The sequence below is a fragment of the Panthera leo genome, chromosome C2 (genome assembly GCF_018350215.1).
Source record: "Panthera leo isolate Ple1 chromosome C2, P.leo_Ple1_pat1.1, whole genome shotgun sequence".
Classification (NCBI taxonomy): domain Eukaryota; kingdom Metazoa; phylum Chordata; class Mammalia; order Carnivora; family Felidae; genus Panthera; species Panthera leo.
This window is the reverse complement of record NC_056687.1, coordinates 127,449,732-127,462,909: the sequence shown is the minus strand read 5'-3', so window position 1 is coordinate 127,462,909 and position 13,178 is coordinate 127,449,732. Positions and strand designations below refer to the sequence as shown.

The 13,178-nt window shown below is 46.3% G+C and overlaps 1 protein-coding gene across 3 annotated transcripts in view; it reads left to right on the top strand.

Annotated features, from left to right (window-relative positions):
- EPHB1 (EPH receptor B1) overlaps positions 1-13,178 on the top strand; it is a 323,054-nt gene that overhangs the window by 218,534 nt on the left and 91,342 nt on the right. For all 3 annotated transcript variants that reach the window (XM_042955106.1, XM_042955108.1, XM_042955107.1), the window contains exon 6: positions 5,869-5,993. In XM_042955106.1, the coding sequence (XP_042811040.1) occupies positions 5,869-5,993 (125 nt within the window). The remainder of the gene's footprint in view (positions 1-5,868; positions 5,994-13,178) is intronic.

The following is a 13,178-nucleotide window of genomic DNA, read 5'->3' as shown; positions in this document are numbered from 1 at the left end:
TCCAGTTCCACGTTTGTCTGGTGTCACCTGTATGTTCTTTCATAACTTGCAGCCGGGGCCATCCTGTTCTGGCAATTTATCCACATCTCATTTGTCAGCTCAGGCGAGAACATTCTGTACACTTTCTCTGCCGTATGTGATATACTATCTTGGATCTGCCTGCTTCAAAAGCAATTTGGGAGTATGATCTCCCCAAAGTCTTCCTTGGCGAAAAAGAGGCAGTGACTCACTGACTCAGCCTGCCTTTGCATTTTCTCCATCCCTGAGCCCCTTGACCAATGGAAGTTAAGTCTCTCTCTGCTTCTGATACATCTATTTGTTTTTAAATGTTTGTTTATTTTTGAGAGACAGAGCACGAGCAGGGGAGGGGCAGAGGGAGACACAGAATCCAAGGCAGGCCCCAGGCTCTGAGCTGTCAGCCCAGAGGCTGACATAGGACTCGAACCCATGCACCATGAGATCACGACCTGAACCGAAGTCAGACATTCAAATGACTGAGCCACCCAGGCGCCCCTGCTTCTGACACATTTAAAGGGCCTCTTATTGTTGGCATTAGCCTGTCTCATCAGACACTCCTCATTCTGGTTCTGGTTGTTTTTGAACCCAGCTGATTTTACTCAGTGTTTGACAGGATACTTTGCCTTGCCTCTCCATTCTTTTCTTTGTATCCCTAATTCTTGTCGGGTCCAGCCTCTTTATTTTGCTTAGAAGGAGTGCAGAGCAGTTTTGATTGTATTTGGGGCTTTTGAGGATTTCCTCTTTAGGACAAACACATCCGTCTTGAGCCTTTAGTACCTTTTTTCCAAATAGGCCCTAGGGTAACTCTTTATTCGTACTTTTTCTAAAGAAAGGTCCATATTTATTTCTTCGCTAAATTTTAATAATATGGTGAACTCTTTGTTTTCATTTTCTTCTCTCCACAGAGTGTTTAATTTAGTCAAAAGGATTCTTGTGAGGGAGAGACCTTTTTAAGCATTCAGTGAAACTTCCAACATAGGTTTATGGAGAAGAGACAACTGGCCAGGACTTACTGTTGAAACCAGCATGTTTGGGGCTCAGAGGGGCTGCTTCTTTGAATTAATCTTCCCACCTCTCTTCAATCTGACTTAGTTTTGCTAGGTGGTGTTTGAGGGGATACCTGTGCTCATTTTCATTTTCTGTCTTGTTGGAAGTTTTTATAGCATGTAAAAACACCAGATTTAGAGGTGGCATTTGCAGTTGGGGAAGGAAAAAATAGTTTGTCACTGTAGGTGATCACCAGTGTCAGAGCACCAAACATAAGCTGTCTTGGATTTTCAGGGAGGAAGACTAATACTCTGTTCCTCTCTCCCAGGTGCTAAATCCCATCTCAATTAAAACGTAAGGCATTTAGAGTGACCTATGTGAGGATAAACAGCCTGTAAGGGGGCCTGTGAACATCTGTCATCACCATAAATCTGAGCAATGTTGGCAGTAGTGACCCTTACCCTCTGGCAGCTTCTCCCGGATCCATCCGTGTGCTGATTGGCGGCTGGGAGGTCCTTGCCATCTGTGGCTCTGGATTGCTTCTGGATCACCCTGCCCTGTGATTGCCTCTTTACCACCTAATCCCAGCTATATGCCAAGGATCTTCAGGGCAGGGCTGTGAATTTTTATTACTCATCCTTTTGTCCCCAGTGATTAAAGCAAGGGCCCAGCACAATGTTTGGCAAATATGTTGAGTCTTGAATGATGGTTTTCCAGGGATTAGAGGCAGAGAAAAGAACCAAGCCCATCAAAATCATCAGACTGTTAAAGTTAATCTTTCCAATTTTTAATCCATGTTGCATTAGCTCTTGAGACAGAGGAGGATCCTAAAAACCTATATGGCACTGACAGGGTTGGCAACATAGAAGTCATGTTTCCATGCGAGCCCGAAAGGGCAGCTGGAGCTACACAGTGAGTGTGGCGGGGTGGGGGAAGGAGGCTTCCCTGGGGTGCCTGTGTTGGTGGGCCCACCAGGATCCATCCCTCCCCCCGCCCTCCTCCACCAACCCTGTGCTCTGCTCTGACTCCAGGAATTGTCCCACCTTCCTCCTCTCCAGGACTCTAGACAGTGCACGCGAGGTCGGGAATGAGGGCCATGAGCCATCCCCACTTAACCATCCAGCCTGTTGCTGACTCTGTGCTCAGTTCCTGGTTTCCTTTTATGTGACTTAGCAGCAGCGTTGCACACATTCTCTCCTCCTGGAGACACTCACTGTCACTTGACTTCTAGGTAATCACACTCCCCTGCTTCCTTCTAGCTCATTGGCCTTTCCTTCTCAAGTCTCTTGGCTGTTTCTCCTCCTCTCCTGAATCTTAGATGATATATTCTTTTCTCCTCATTCTCACGATGATCTCTGTCAGTTCTGCTGCTTTTGGTATCTCTCACAGACTGGTGGATCTAAACTGGTGTCTCCAGTCTGGACCTCTTATACATGCATTTGCCTACTCCGACTGCTTCTACTGATGTCTTGCCACATCTCAGTTGATGGCAGCCCCACTCTTCCAGTCACTTAGGCCAAAAACCTTGGAGTCATCTTGGCTGTTCTGTTTCTTCCACATCCCACATCCATTGAGATGTTCTAAATCTATTCAGAATCTGACCACCCCCATTCTCACCACCTCCACTGCTCCAAACCCGGTCCAAGTAACCACAGTCTTGCAGCTGGACTATGACAATAGTGTTAAGATGGAGCTTTCAGCTTTTACGTGGCCCCTGCATTCTATTTGCAGCACAGGAGAGGGTGATGCTGTTAACATACGAGTCAGATTACGTCACTCCTCTGTTCGCCACCCTCCCATGGCTCTCCTTCTCACCCAGGGGAGAAGCCATCGTCTGTGGCCTCATCTCTTCTCTAGTCCCTCTGGCTCTTTGCTATTCCCCTGGAAGAGACTGCTCCCAGTTTAGAACCATTGCCTTGGCCTTTCCTTCTCAATTGCTCTTTTCCCAGGTGTTACGTGCCTCCCTCCCCTCCTCCACCCCCATGCTGCTGCATCTACTTCTCAAGCAAGGCCTTGCTGAGCCTGTGATTTAGAACGGCAGCCTTCTCCCGGCGAGCCTCCTACACTTGGACATTCTGTGTCCCTTCCCCCCTGCTCCATTTGTTCCTGTTGTACTTAATATTTTAACATACCTTGTGATTGATCACATCTGGCCTTTGACCCCCTCCACTAGAAAAGAAACTCCGTGAGGACAGGAGATTATATTTCACTCACTATGGAATCTCTGGAACCTAGAGTGGTGACTGGCACATGGCAAATGCCCTGTGAACATTTGTTTAATTCATTCATTAATGGACCTGAGCCGTGATGCTAGGAAGAGAAGGCACATTTGATGGTTGAATCGGGATCACAAATTATTTCGGCTTCCTAGATGAATAGGCCAAATGTTACACCATAAAGGTAAAAGCGTATGTGTAAACCCTTGTAGTCAAACCCACAAGCAAACTATAAACAAAAGTTGAGGCACACACCATGAGAAAACCTAAAGATTCTGTTTGACAGTAATGTCAAATCAAATGACAGGAACAGGTTTTTGATCCAAAAAAAAAAAGGCTAATGGTCACCTTCATTGATGTCTGGTACCCGGAGCATGGGAGATAGTAGTTTCACCCTAATCTTTGCTGAGTAAAGAGCAGTGGGAGAATTGGGTTTACCCCTGGGCCATATGCCTACAGAGAGATTTAGATAACATGACCCCCATTTGGAAAAAAGCCACCTCAGGGGGCAGCGTGTCATGGGAGAAACATTCATAGTATCTGGCCGTTGTTTTCAGCAGGAAGAATTCAGGGGGAACCTAACTAGCTTCTTTAGTTACTTGACGAGCCATTCTGTGGAAGAGAGAACATTTTCTGTTACCTTAGTCAGTGGAACTGGGACTGGTGAGAAGACAACGAATTTCAGATAGGGATAGGAAGACATGCACATTGGTGAGAGACACCCAAGGATGAAGCCGCAGCCCCTAGAGGCAGTGAGCAGCCAGTCCCTGGGGACGCAGCAGGGCCCAGCAGAGAGTACTTGATAGGGGGATTCAGAATTGCCTTAAATCAGGTCCTCCACGAGGCCGACACCAAGATGGGATTGGAGGTGCCAGATATTGATGGGCAGGTGGGAGAGGAGGCCAGAGGGGGCTGGCAGAGCCATCAGATCACAGTGAAGGAGAGAGGGCAGGAAGGAGGATTAGGTGAGAAGACTCTCAGACCGTCACACTGTACAAAGAACCGTTGGTGAGTCCAGTAGGGAGTCTGAGTGAAAGCTGCCCAGGAGAAGAGTCAGGAATGGTTTTTTGGTTGTTTTGTTTTGTTTTGTTTTGTTTTGTTTTGTTTTGTTTTGAGGCATCCTTGCTGCTCTCAGTCATTGGCTGGAAGCAGCCTCTGATAAATGGGGCCCCGCATGGATGTGGTGGTGGTTTCAGGGTACAGCAGCCAGGGCCAAGAGTCAGCTGTGCTCCCAGGGGATGGAAGCTCTGAGAGGCACGTTTGCAGGGTCACCCTGAGGTCTGTAGTGGGAACCGTGCAGGGTCCTGGGTGGACTCTCTGATTCTAAGTCCTCCTAACACCACGTCTCACACTGTGCTCTCTGATGGCTCTCCGATGGCTCCCTTGAGTATGGGCATCTTCACAAGTGCTCAGCAGCCCCTCCCCTGGCCTGGGGGCCAGCTCACTGAGAACTCACTGAGAGCTCAGTGAGTGGAGAGCAACCCTATCCCCCACCCCCAGACCGGCAGCCATGCTCTGGAGGGGAATCTGTTAATTTAAAGTGAGGATAGTAAATGTCAGTCCGCCACAGTCCCCCAGAGAAACCCTTGTAAAGTGGAGTTCGCATGAGGAAACGACCTTCATCACTAGAGAAGTGCCAGGACTAAACGGAACAGCCCGAGCAGAGCGCAGACTGAAGCCTCATCCATTACCCGCCTCTTCCCCTAGAAAGACAGCCCTCATTTATTATTTCCAGACTGTTTTCATTTTACTTACGCCGCGCAAAAAATGTTGAATTGGAAAATAAATAATATTATTTCCTAACAGAAATTTTGGAATCACTTCACAGATTTTGGAATTATTATCCTGTTTCCAAATGTTTGGTTTGTGTATCATTTCTTCATTTATATTTGTGAGCTCTTTATCGCAAATGTCCTCATCTGGAAGACTCTGACAGAAGTCTGAATGAACTCTGTTGGTAGTCTGTGCTCATGTCTTTTTGAGTGCTGCCTCCTCTCTTCCTTTTGAAGTGCAGCAAAGTCTTACATGCAGTTTCAGAGCTCTTTCTGAAGAGTTTGCTCTTTCTAGAACATTCCTTTCTATGGCAGTAATTCTGCACTGACCAGTTCTAGTTTCTCATTATCATTCCTTGCCTCCACATTCTCTTCTTTATAGGAGCTCACCCCATTAATGCAAGACTGAGATTCCTTCAAAACCTTCTGCTCAAAAACATCCCATTGTGCCTCCTGTCCCACTGTTCTTCTTGTGCCACTGCCTGAAGCCTAGACTTGCTCTGGTTGTCATACCCTCCCTGGATGGCTCGGCTTCCTCAGCCGAGCTGAAAGCCACGCTGCTTTCATGTGATTCAACCAACCATCTCTTTTTGGTCAAGCCTTTCTCCTCCCTGCCCAGGAAACACCGTGTCCATTCCAGCCCTGCCCTTACACATGTCCTCCTATCCTAAATTGTCACCTTTTCTCTCCTTTCTCATCCATAATCTACTCACTATGCAAAACCACGGGAAGTTCTGCAGATCAGCTCAGCTGGTAAGAAAGAAAGGGTAGATTCAAACCCAGAGACACTTCTCTCTTCATTTATCTCTGAAAGATGATGCATATCATATACTCGAGGGTCTGTTTATCTGCCCTGTCTCTTCCTCTCTCCACAGCCCCTTCCACTGTTCCAATCATGCACCAGGTCAGTGCCACCATGAGGAGCATCACCTTGTCATGGCCACAGCCGGAGCAGCCCAATGGCATCATCCTGGACTATGAGATCCGGTACTATGAGAAGGTGAGCCAGCTCCGTCCTCAGTCTTTCAGTACCCAGGGCCAGCTACTGTCCGGAGGATGGTGGCCATCTGAGGACTGGAGGAAATCCTGACGGAGGGAAAAATCTGCTGATGGAGGCCAGAGGCTCCTTGGGAGAGTTCATCGGGTCTTCATTGGCAAAAGTCTCCAAAGTCCAGACTCTTCCTGTGTCAACTCAGGAGAGAATCTTCCAGCTTACACCCTGCTGTCTGAACAGTTCAGTGGGCCGGTATGGGCAGAACCAATCCCATTTTTCCCAGTCATATGTTCGCTCTATTAACATAGATGCTACAAAGTTCCAGGTGTCCCCTGAACTTCCCAAAGATTTCGTGGTTTTGTAGAGCCATGTTCTCTAAAGTTTTTGATCATGTTCTTCCAATATATGTTTGTGTATTTATAGGTCATATGCATGTACTACTGCACTAGTATATTCATAGAGATTGAAGACATGTAAGTGGAAATTTTGAAGGATGAGACAGAAATTAAAAGAAATGTTTGTGCTGCCCACTGACCGCTCTTTAGCAGCTGCTCCTGAGGCCTGCAGCAGGGCACACACTGCCAAGTATGAAAGTGGTGCCTTATGGAGTTCGTCCCCTTGGTCTCTGTAGGGGAGGCAGTACCTCCTTCCCATCCTGTTAAACTGCAGCATTTGCAAAATCCCAGGAAAATACTGACCCAACACATCGTTTGTAAAGACACTACATTCATTAATTGGTTCAGCAAGTATTGATTAAGTGCCTGCTATTTGGCAAGTACTATTCCAGGGTATATGCATGATCCAAACAAAGATGCCTGCCCTCACAGGGCTCACTTTCCAACAGAAGGAGACAAAAAAGGAACATAGTAAATAAGGAGATCATATAGTAGTTAGAAAATGAATGATGCCATGGAAAATAGAAAGAGCAGAGCATGGTAAATGGAATCAGGGGGTCAAATTTAGGGGAGGAACAGGTTACAGAATTACATAGGATGGTAAAGGGAGGCCTCTTGGAGTAGGTAGCTTCTAAGTAAAGACTTGAAAGAGGTGAGGTTGTTGTGAAATGGGGGAGAGAGAGGCAACCACCTGTGCAAAGGCCCTGAGGCAGGGTCATGACTGGTGATTCTAGGAACAGGAAGAAGACCGGCCTGACTAGAGTGGTACGAGCAGTGGGAAAGTAGTAGACAGGTGAGAGAGGTAACCAGGGGAGGTGATCAGACTGGACCTTAGAACTTAACCACTTAGAGCTTAACCACTGAGTGAGATGAGGATTCATATAGCAGGGTTAGAAGCAGAGAAGAGACAAAATCTGACTTACATTTTAAGAGGCCCATTCAGCTGTCCCATTAAAAAACAGGCTAGATTACAACCAACTAGAACAAGGATGATGGTGGCTTGATTAGGATGGAAGGAGATGGCTGGCGAAACAGGGTAGATTCCAGATATATAAACTAAAGGCAGAGCAACGGGATTTCTAACAGTTTGGGCTTCAGATGTGGGAGGGTTTAGGCCTGGCCCGATAGAAGGAGGCAGCCACCATTGACTTAGAAGGGTGCTTGTTGGGGCTCCTGGGTGGCTCAGTCACTTAAATGTCCGACTTCAGCTCAGGTCATGATCTCATGGTTTGTGAGTTCAAGCCCGCATCGGGCTCTGTGCTGACAGCTCAGAGCCTGGAGCCTGCTTCCAATTCTGTGTCTCCCGGTCCCTCTCTCTCGGTCCCTCTCCCCCTCATGCTCTGTCTCTCTCAAAAATAAATAAACATTAAAAAAAAGAAAAAAAAAAGAAGGGTGCTTGTTGAGAGAGAGCATATTTGTGGTTGTGGTAAGGGAAGGGACAGAAGTTCAGCTCGATGTCTAAAACACTTCTGAGATAGCCAGTAGTTCAGGCAGCTAGATGTCCCTGCCTGGAGCTCAGGAGAGAGGCCAGGTTGGAGAAGTCCATCTGGAAGCTGTCAGTATGTAAATGTATGAAAGCCCTGAGCCCGGCAGAACTATCCAGTGGGTCAGTGGAGGATCAGAGATGGAGACTCACAGACCTCCAGGACGGAGGCAGTATTGAACAGTGGTACGTGACTGCCTGGGGAAGGAGGGCTCTAGTCTCCAGTGCCCTCCATAACTAACCAGCTGTGCAGCCATGGCCAAATTATTTAACCACTCTGGGTCACAGTTTTCACATTTGTAAAATAGTAGCAGTTTGTGTCCCTGAAAGTGGAGGGCTACATGGATCACCAATCTAGTCTGTGAGGATGTACACCCTTCTGCCCTTGCGGCCGAACTTGTAAGCAAGGTGAGGATTAGGTAATGTTCTATTCCATTTAGAGAATATTGGGTTTTGTAGACAGTTGATTCAGATAATTCTGTGAATTGGGGGTAATTTAAACCATCTGGATTCATAAGCAACCATTATATCCAATCAGCTTTGAATTGGGAGCCCTTGTTTGCTAGATATTTTTTATCAGTTAATAAAGTAAATGTTGGGTTTCCACAATGTTTTGGACCAATCTGCCTGGACCAATTGTCCACACAGTCTCATTTCATCATCAAAATTGACCTAAGAGTTTGATAGTTATCATGTGTGGCCAGCATATGATGCAATGTCAGAATCACCAGAAAGATTCTAACAGTGCCTCTTCCCACACACACTTGAACTTGAGCCTTATAAGCTCACCTCAGAAAAATAATAGTAATTTCTCCCTAGTCTGCCCCTCTTGGGTGCCAAGAACTTTATAAGCATTATCTACTTTTCTCCTCACTACCCAGTGTGGTAAATATTAGTATCATTGCTATGGGTAAAGAAGCCAGTGCACAAAGTAGTTCAAAACAAAATAAAACTTACCCAAAAGCACACAGCCAGGAAGTGAGCTTGTCACACAAGGCAGTGCTGGAGATCAGCTACGTACATGCGAACCGCCTGCCTTCCGCCTCATCTGCCCTGCCAAAGGCACTCACGCCATCATAGGGGTGGGCTTCGTAACAGGCTCCTGCCTGTGTCCCTTGGCTCCTCATTTTCCAGCCCACACCCAACCTCTTCTGCTACTTTTCCCTTTACATGAAAGCCTTGTCCTTTGAAATACTGTAATGAACTTCAACTTTTGATGCTATGAAGGAAGCTTATTCTCCCATTTCAGACCACGTCCCTACTTCTCCGTAATTTATACTAATTATTAACAGACACACATGCACAGCAGCCCAATGCCCAAGGCAGCTTCCACACCTCAGTGAAGCATATTATTGTCCTCACTCCAGAGGATAGAATGCTTGCCTTGGAAACACAGAAGATTCTTTGCCAAAGCGTTGGTTACCATACGGTATGTTACTACGGAACTCTCCTTCACTTATAAAGTGCTTGACTGTAAGATCTGTTACATTGCCTGGACCATTTCTAATACAAATAAAGAAAAATACATTACCCTGTGAGGGTATTTTGAAATAACCACAGTGGTAATAAATCATCATACACTGAGTATCTGTTATGTGCCAGATGTTCACAAATACATTAGCTCTGATCTTGAAAAGAAATAAAAAGAAAGATACTTGAAAGCCAGGTATAACCAATTTATAGGTGATGGAACTAAGTCACAGAAAGGTTAAATGACTTACCCATGACCATAGAGAATCAAAACTATGGACATTTTTGATATATTTCAATGGTGAAAATTTCCGAGCTCAGTAAGGAACTAGATAGCAGTCATGCTGATGCTGAGGATCTCAAAATTAATGTGGCCTGTGAAATAAAAGATTGTATCTTAATTTTAAATCCAAATTCTTATAAGCAGAAAGATCTGCCTACCTGCTCCACGAGGCTGGCAAATCCTGGTGTTTAGAGATGCAAACACAATAAAACTCAGCCCAGTAGATATCCTGGATTCACCCCAAAGAAATAAATCCCCATTCCTCCGTTCTGTGCCACTTCTTTTAAGCCAGGAGTCAGCAGAGTTTTTTCCATAATGGACCAAATAGGAAATATTTTAAGTTTGTGGCCATATAGTCTCTGTCCCAACTACTCAACTCGCCTTTGTAGAAGAAAAACAGCCATAGGCAATATATCAGAAGGTGGGCATGGTTGAGTTCCAATAAAGCTTTATTTACAAAAACAGGTAGCTAGCCATGGGCCATAGTTTTCCAACCCCTGCAAACCCACCCTGGGTCTCCTACTTCACATCGCCCTCTCAATTTATGCTTGGAACACCTTTCAATTTCAGCTCTATAAATAGAATCAATGAGGCTTTCGCCTCCTCCAACAGCTCATTAATAGAGAGCTCAGATGCCATCGAGCTGATGACACTCCCAGAGCCTCTCCATGTTCATCTCCTTCCCATTTTCATATGCTTCCATTTATCATCCTCTCTTGTTTACTGTCTTGTAGCACTTTTCACTCCTGGTGTCAGCGCTTGTAGGCAAACCATGGGAGGGGCATCTACATCTGCTCTCAGCTGTCTTCATGATTAAGCGTTTAGACGCTTACTTGCTCTTCATAACTGTCTGGGCCAGAATGGACTGGTTTAGGCCTTGGGAATTTCTACCCTTCAAATTTTAGGATCATTTTCTCCTAGAAACTCTTTCAGGCGTTGGCAATATCTTGTGCTCGATCGATTGGTTCAAATAACTGGTCTGAAGTGTGGTGTTTATTCATTCATTTAGCACTGAACCGTTGAGCAGTTTGGTGCCAGCCCTGGGCCACAGGTTGGGGATGGGAGCCATGGTCTCTGCCCTCGATAGCGATGGTCTATACCTCTCACATGCTATTAGAATCAATCATGAAGCAAACAAACAAACAAAAAAGCCGTGTGCTCTTTGCTCTCACCCATTTGCCTGCAGTTGATTAATGGGTTTGAAGAGAACAAGGATTAATATTCATTTTAATCACGGAACTTCTTGAATGTGTGGGCTATAAAGTGATAAGGGGTTAATGTTTTGTCTTCACAATCCAAATACTAATACACCAAAAGACAGTTGTCAGTAAAAGAGCTGCCCAGTGGATGTTTCACTTCTTTCAAGCAGTGCCTAATTCCACAGATACCAGTGAAACCAGAAAATCCAGACAGCTACCCGGATTTTGTAGCAATGGGATTTTGTCCTAATTTGCAAGGTGATTAGGTGATTTATATAGGTTTAGGTCTTAGATCTTCAGTGTGTTAGGACAGTAATGACCAACGTTCTAGCTAATATCCCTCCTATAGTAGACAGCCTTCTTTCTGCTGGACCCCTGATTGGTGGTGGGGTGGGGGCATACTCCTTTTTTTTTTTTTAATAGATCAAACCGATGGATGGGCAGTTCCTTCCAAGCAGTCCCTCCCAGAGGTCAATGGATATCCCCTCCATGAGGATGAGTGTGTAACCTTCAACCGTCTATTCAAGCTGACCTCTAGCCTGTGGTCTCTTAAAACTACTTCCAAGCATTTGTCACCAGGGCATGTGTCACCACAGTCTAGATGGGCCCAGTTGCTTGCAGGCTTCTCATCTCTCTAGGCCTTGCTTTCACGTGTTCTATTCAGTTCTCACTCTCTGTATTTGTCCATGTGGCTAATTTCTTCCACCTTTGATGACTCAACTAACGTCACCCTCCCAGTCTCCTTACCAGCCTGAGCTGGGTGACCCTCTGCTCTTCCCCCCCCCCCATCCCCCAGCCCCCTAAGCTGCCTTCTGCCAAGTCACTCAGTCAGCACTGCTGTCAGCATCTGGGTATTTTCTGGTCCACCCCACAAGATTTTGCATCCCCAAGGAGAGGGGCCATGCCTTGGTCCCTGAAACCATGTGTAGGTAGTACCCAGCACATGGTAGCATGCCATAAATGTGGCTGCCGGGCCAAATGATTGAGTGAATGCACATTAGGTCACCTCTGCCTTTGCAAAGTAGATGTTTGCATATTTTAAAACAATGGCAATTTTTTTAAATCATTGCACTGTATTCTTTTGTCCTGGCTCAACTCCCCAAACTTCTGTTGCTTGTCTGAGGCTGTGGGTTACACATCTCTTGCCGTCAGCTTTCCCCTCATTTGTTACCATGCCCCTCAAACCATTGTGCCTAGAATTCATCACAGAACCCCAGATCTGCACAGGGACTTGGGAGCTTCCCTCTCAGTGACCTAAGCTCTTCATTTTCACTGATGTCCCCATTTTGCTCTGAGACTGATGGTACAGACAGGGGCAGTCCCAGAGTTGAAACTTTTGTTCCTGTACACTTGGAGATAACCCACAGTCTTCATAATGCACACATGAAAATGATCAGAGGCCAGGCTGGTGTATATGAGGGTGCTGAGGGGAGGGTGTAAAGATGAAAGACAGCAATGAACAGAGTCCATGGGAAGCCTTCCTGGAAGAGGGGGTTTTAGAGATACAGGCACAAGGAACATGCAGGGTGCAGAGGAGCACTAGAGAGAGGCATTTCAGACCAGGAAAACAGCCCAAGCAAAGGCCCTGGGTCTGGGAGTGTGGCCCCTGAAGGGACAGCGAGGTGGTAATTTGGGGGTTGTGAGAGACTGGAATTGCTTCATTATGAGGACCCTCTAAACCTAGATTTAGGAGTTTTGTTTTTATCTGATTATAACTTTAGGGAAGGTCAGAGATCTTTTTTAATGTTTTGTTTTTATTTTTGAGAGAGAGAGAGAGACAGAGCATGAGCAGGGGAGGGGCAGATAGAGAGGGGGACACAGAACTTGAACCAGTCTCCAGGCTCCATGCTGTCAGCACAGAGCCCAATGTGGGGCTCAAACTCACTAACTGTAAGATCATGACCTGAGCCTACATCAGATGTTTGACTGAGCCACCCAGGCGTCCTGTTAGAAAAGAAGTTTGGATTTGGTGGAGAGGGAGTGGCAGAAAAGATAGGAGGCTACAAAAGTCTAGGCACAAACCAAATGTTAGTAGCAAAGACAGGAAGTACCCTTGAAGGCACCAACTATGGGTGGGGAGTCAGAAGGCTGAGAAACAGGAGCAAAAATCTGTGCACACCAGAGGACACTCATGTGTGGATAACAGAGACTATAGAAGACCAGGCAGAAGGTGCCGGAGAGAGTGGTGGGGGTGGAGGGGTGACCCCTGAATAGATGAGAAGGGGCAGAGCCTGCTCTCCAGGGAGAATGGACATGTCTTCCCGATGCTGGTGGAGAGGGAACTAGAAGTTGGGATCCAAACAGACTGACACAGGCCAAAGTGAAGGCAGAAGCAGGTATGGGAGGTGGTTTGGAATGGCC